Here is a 5,829-nt window from a genome sequence, read left to right on the forward strand (position 1 = left end):
TTTTAGGTAGGCGTGGTTGACTCAACTTTTATAAAGAATATCTCTTTGGATTTGAGACTTTAGTCTTTGCAACTTTACAGATCTTCTTTATGCACCAAGAGCTTGTAACACTCCAAAGAGAAAGGAAAAATTGAAATCGCATCATATGACCCCTTTAAAGGATAACGCAAGACTTCTTCACCTTACAAATGGTTGTCGAAAGCAAAAATGCTATGAAAAGCATATTTTATGAGAAAGTGTGACATGCTAGAGCAAAACATGCGCTATTTTTGAAATCAGCATCCCAAAATTAGTAAGAAACAAGTAGCTTTGGGTTTCATTCAGCAAATATAATACAGGGTGGTGTTACAGTGAAATAGTGAAACAATTAACTATTGTGATATTGTCTTTTGTTTGACCTAAGCTGTATAAGATGCACTTTTCTTTTGGTCCTCTATATAAAATCAGTAGTTATCACTCTCAATTGCTGTGCTGTTGCTTGGAGCCAAAAGATATTCAAATCAATAGGTCTGTGTCTTGATTTAACTGCTACCACTTCGCTATTTTTGAACAAATTATCTGAACTCTGCTTAGATTTCTATGGCTTTCTTTGCTCAAAATCTCTTCGACACCTAAAGACTGACTCTTTATATTTTCCAAAAGCCCACTGTTTGAGATTTTCCATCCTATCTAGTATTCAAATGGCTGCTGAATGCATGCGTATTATCTGTTGGGCAGGCTCTCTGTGGTCAATGACACAGGGGAGAGCTTCCTTATCGGAGTTAAACCTGAGCACCACGGACGTTCTGTGAAACAGTGGTTTCCTGCGTATGGTATTGTCAGTTCTTTCTTTCATTTTTCTTCATTACGATTTTGTTTCCTTTGTGCTTGCACCGTTCCTAAACAGCATTTGAAATGACAGCGTTACAATTGAAAGATTCTTTTTGGGTAAGTAAACGGGCTGAGCTACTTTGACATTAGATTGAACGTTGTTGTCTGTTAGGGCTGACATGCCTGAGGTTAACAGTATTGCATATGATGATTGACAGCGCAGATTATTAATGTCTAACTTCCAATTTTTTGTGCACTGCCATTCTCGTTCATTTGTATCAGGAATTACTGTATCTTTAAATAAGACAAATTCAGCTATATTCTGTAATTGTTTCCGTTTTTATTTTATGTGTTTTAGTTCGATGTTGGTTTAGTTTTGACGGACTGAGATAGAAGACATCAAAATGACTGAATGAAACATTGAGGGTATCTCAAACTAAGATTTTGATATTAGATTTTTTAGAATAGGATTTTTGTCACTGCCTTTAAAAAAATACTTCTCTTTGGGGGTTTAGTGTTTATGTTTAGACATCCTTATATTGTGTCATGGAGATGATCTATGGGCTTCCTGTTGAGCGTTTGACTGTGTGCCTGCTCTACCCTCTTTTTAGCTTTGATCTTGTGTTGTCAGAGCATCTATCTACAAAGCAACTTCTGGGATGATTTGACTGTCAAACCACGCTAGTGCGGTTAAGTGTTGTGCATGTAAAAAAATATATGCTGTAGTTATGTAAAAAATAGTACTACTGTTTTCTTTCTGCTGCAAATGTAAGAATGTTAAGATAAACGACGGATCCATTTTCTGTAGCATTCCATGTTAATATTATTAATATTCTATTAATATATTTTAATATTCCGTAGCGTTCCATGTAAATGGGCACAGTAAATAATTAAACTGTTTAACCACGTCAGACAGTCTGGTACCAAATATGTGACCCTGGACCACAAAACCAGTCATAAGGTTCAATTTCTCGAAATTGAGATTTATACATCATCTGAAAGCTGAATGCATAAGCTTTCCATTGATGTATGGTTTGTTAGGATAGGACAATATTTGGCCGAGATACAACTATTTGAAAATCTGGAATCTGAGGGTGTAAAAAAATCTAAATATTGAGAAAATCGCCTTTAAAGTTGTCCAAATGAAGTTCTTAGCAATGCATATTGCTAATCAAAAATTAGGTTTTGATATATTTACGGTAGGAAATTTACTAAATATCTTCATGGAACATGATCTTTACTTAATATCCTAATGATTTTTGGCATAAAAGAAAAATAGATCATTTTGACCTATACAATGTTTTTTTGGCTATTGCTAAAAATATACCCCAGCGACTTAAGACTGGTTTTGTGGTCCAGGGTCACATATTCTTTTTTTTTTTTGCATAGACTCCAACTTCTTCAAATAAGGCCTAATTTTGATGAATACAGTGCAACAAGTAGAAAGAAACTTCCCATGGATTCAGGATTAAAACTGAGATGCACAGCCTCACATAATAGAAATACTACAGAGAGATATATATCGAAACAGAATCTCTTTTGTTCTTTTTCAAACTAATCATGTTATAATAAACAATCCTGTTACGGTTTATGTTACTGGTGAAATATAATCTAATCCTCTTGGTTCCAGGGCCCAGAATTCACCAGTAACGCCGGGTACGAGACTCTTATCCAGAAGCTATGTGATGGGCGGCGGGCTTGCAAAGATGTGGAGGAGCTCTTAAAAATGAGGTAACAACTGAAAATTGCATATTTATGTTTATTTCTACAAGATACACTGTTCAGCATTGGTTAAAAGTATTGAGCTGTATTGGATAAGATGACAATGTAGTTTTCGACTCATAGAGCGATGGCAGAGGAAAGGTACGGCAAGGAATTGATTACTATTGCACGCAAGACAGGAGGGCAAAGTGAAATTGGGTGAGAAAATATTGTATGTATTATTTCATATATTTCTTTATGTATAAATTGGCTTGTGGTTTTAATACTTTGCATACAAATAAAGGTTTATTTGATTATCATAATTTGTCTAAAGCATAAGTCTATCAATTTTATTTGTATTATTATTATTGCTTTGGTCTTGTAGCACTTTGAAGGCATCATTTGACCAGCTAAAAGCCCGTAAGTAACACTTCAAATTATAATTTGTTTTTAAATCACAACGAACTTCATTTGCCAGGTGACACATGGAATTAAAAATCTATTAAAAAATAAACAGCACCAGCTACATCTGCTAACTAAACCCATACCTTCAAGATCACTGATCATCAATATGCTGTTTTCTCACCTAGAAATGGAGAACATTGGAAATTTGCACATTCAGCTCTCTGGGATGTTACGAGAAGAGGCGAAACGAATGGAGCAGTTCAGAGAGCGACAAAAGGAGCAGCGAAAAAAGGTGAAATGGCATGTGATGCTTTAATTCATCTAAATTTGCAGAACCGCAAACCACATGCTTACAGGTTATTCTATGTTTGAGACTGGGTGAACAAAAACTGAGTACTGTACTGTATGTGTTCAAACCAAGATGCTTCTTGATAGACTCTGAGAAAATAAGCTGGGGCAGTACTCTAAGGTACAACAGCTAAAAGCAGAGGCAGACAGTAGTGAAGTATTTTTACTTTACTCAAGTAAATTTAAAAAGTATCGGTAATTTATCAGAGTGTTTTTCTTTGGAAAACTTCACTTCACTACATTCCAAAGCGTAATGTCATACTTTTTACTGCACTTCATTTCATAAATAAAAGTTGTTGTTCGTTTTACCTTTAATACTTAAGAACATTAAAAATGTACTACTTTCTTGTACTCAAGTAAATCTTTGAATTACTTTTACTTGAGTAAAAGAAAGAAAGTAATAGATTTCTAATGTAATTAAGTATTAAATTATATTTAATATGAAACGTAGTGCAGTAAAAAGTACAATATTATGCTTTGGAATGTTGTGAAGTAAAGTTTTCTAAAGAAAAACACTCTGATAAAGTACAGACACCTGAAAAGTACTTTTACAGCAGAGTAAAAATACTTCACTACTGTACGCCTCTGGCTAAAAGGCATCGTGTGACGTGTGTGACGTGACATGTGGCCAAGTATGGTGACCCATACTCGGAATTAGTGCTCTGCATTTATCCCATCCAAAGTGCACACACACAGCAGTGAACACACACACACCGTGAACACACACCCGGAGCAGTGGGCAGCCATTTATGCTGCAGCACCCAGGGAGCAGTTGGGGGTTCGGTGCCTTGCTCAAGGGCACCTCAGTCGTGGTATTGAAGGTGGGAGAGAGCACTGTACATTCACTCCCCCCACCTACAATCCCTGCCGGTACAAGACTCGAACCCGCAACCTTTGGGTTACGAGTCCAACTCTCTAACCATTAGGCCACGACTTCCCCTATCGTTGGAACTTATTTACCCCTAAATGGTATATTAGTACATATTAGTACTTTAAACGTACATAATAGTTTGCATATTAGTACCTTTTAGCTTTTGTACTGTCCCTTTGACACCAGTGTACCATTGCTTTATTAAAAAAGGTGCACAAGACTTGAAAAATGTTTACTTTTTGCAGTTTGAAGGGGTCATGGAAAAGGTTCAGAAGATCAAAGTGTCATTATATAAGAAAACCATGGAGGTAAGTTTTTATTTACATATTAGTCGCAGTTTTTTAGGCTACTCAGTTCATCCTGTATTTGCCTAATAGAGACTGAAAGCAGAATATCAGGAAGAGGAAGGGTGAAATGAGAGTCATCAGTGCATACGCTAACCTCTGTGCAGCTAATGTGCAGACTAATGTTTTTTTTATTTTTATGTACACTGTAAATGTCATATATACTTGTTTACTATGTTTAATTCAATGTGTTATTTATTGTTCTTGGTTATTATTGTGAAATTTACTAGCAATTTCTGAGTGAAAATGTTTTCTACACAATATTTGTGTCACGTTACGCTGCTGCGGGAAGAACGTAGGAGACTCAGAGTAGCATAAGGTAAAAATAAGGCCAAATAAGGTAAAAACAGACCATTTCATTCTAGGGACAAATCCTAGGGTTGTAAATGGACATGTAAAACCGTTTCTGGAGATGTTTTGCCCTTACCTAAGCCACATACCTTCTATGTAGATATCAGAGAACAATTTAAAATATTGTATCAATGCATTCTATGGCACCTTTAAATTTTATTAAACATATTTAGTCATTTGTGGCTCATTTGGCCATCACTCATGTCTAGATGAGCACTGGCATAACCCTGTATCTTCCTGCTTTTCCCAGTCTAAAAGGATGTATGAACAGAGGTGTAAAGAGGCTGATGAAGCTGAACTGGCTACTGAAAAACTCAACAGTACACCCACTGTCACCCCTAAACAATCTGAAAAGGTAAAATGTGGACCATTATGAGTGGAATTTGTGTGGTTGTCTTCAAATATTACAACATACACTACCGTTCAAAGTCAGTTTGGGGTCAGTTTTATATATACACTACCGATCAAAAGTTTGGGATCAGTAAGACTTGTAATGTTTTTTAAAGACGTCTTTTATGCTCATCAAGACTGCATTTATTTTATCAAAAATACAGAAAACAGTAATCTTGCTAAATGTTATTACAATATAAAATAATGGTTTCTATTTTAATATCCTTTAAAATATAATTTATTTCTGTGATGCAAAGCTGAATTTCCATCAGCCATTACTCCAGTATAAAGTGTCACATGATCCTTGAGAAGTCATTCTAATATGCTGATTTATTATTAGAATTATCAATGTTGGCAACAGTTGTGCTGCCAAATATTTTTTGGGAAACTGCGATACTTTTTTCAGGATTCTTTGATGAATAAAAAGTTAAAAAGAACAGCATTTATTCAAAATATAAACTTTTCTGACAATATAAATCTTTGCTATCACTTCTTAACAATTTAACACTGACCCCAAACTTTTGAACTGTAGTGTATATTGTTAGAAAAGATTTTTATTTTAAATAATGCTCTTCTTTAACTTTTTATTCATCAAAGAATCCTGAAAAA

General features: G+C 35.1%; 1 protein-coding gene and 1 long non-coding RNA gene across 4 annotated transcripts in view; one reads left to right on the forward strand and one right to left on the reverse strand.

Annotated features, from left to right (window-relative positions):
• Positions 1–5,829, reverse strand: part of LOC107690353 (uncharacterized) — a 16,294-nt gene that overhangs the window by 9,604 nt on the left and 861 nt on the right. The window lies entirely within an intron of this gene.
• pstpip1a (proline-serine-threonine phosphatase interacting protein 1a) overlaps positions 753–5,829 on the forward strand; it is a 10,914-nt gene continuing 5,837 nt past the window's right edge. For 2 of the 3 annotated variants that reach the window (XM_016488652.1, XM_016488653.1), the window contains exons 1-7: positions 753–927; positions 2,441–2,541; positions 2,656–2,730; positions 2,897–2,931; positions 3,102–3,208; positions 4,381–4,443; positions 5,081–5,185. In XM_016488652.1, the coding sequence (XP_016344138.1) occupies positions 895–927; positions 2,441–2,541; positions 2,656–2,730; positions 2,897–2,931; positions 3,102–3,208; positions 4,381–4,443; positions 5,081–5,185 (519 nt within the window). In that variant the 5' untranslated portion in view covers positions 753–894. Of the gene's footprint in view, positions 928–2,440; positions 2,542–2,655; positions 2,744–2,896; positions 2,932–3,101; positions 3,209–4,380; positions 4,444–5,080; positions 5,186–5,829 lie in introns of those variants that run through there. The other variant, XM_016488654.1, reaches the window with a different exon arrangement.

This window comes from Sinocyclocheilus anshuiensis, unplaced genomic scaffold, assembly GCF_001515605.1.
Source record: "Sinocyclocheilus anshuiensis isolate Anshui unplaced genomic scaffold, SAMN03320099.WGS_v1.1 scaffold609, whole genome shotgun sequence".
NCBI lineage: Eukaryota > Metazoa > Chordata > Actinopteri > Cypriniformes > Cyprinidae > Sinocyclocheilus > Sinocyclocheilus anshuiensis.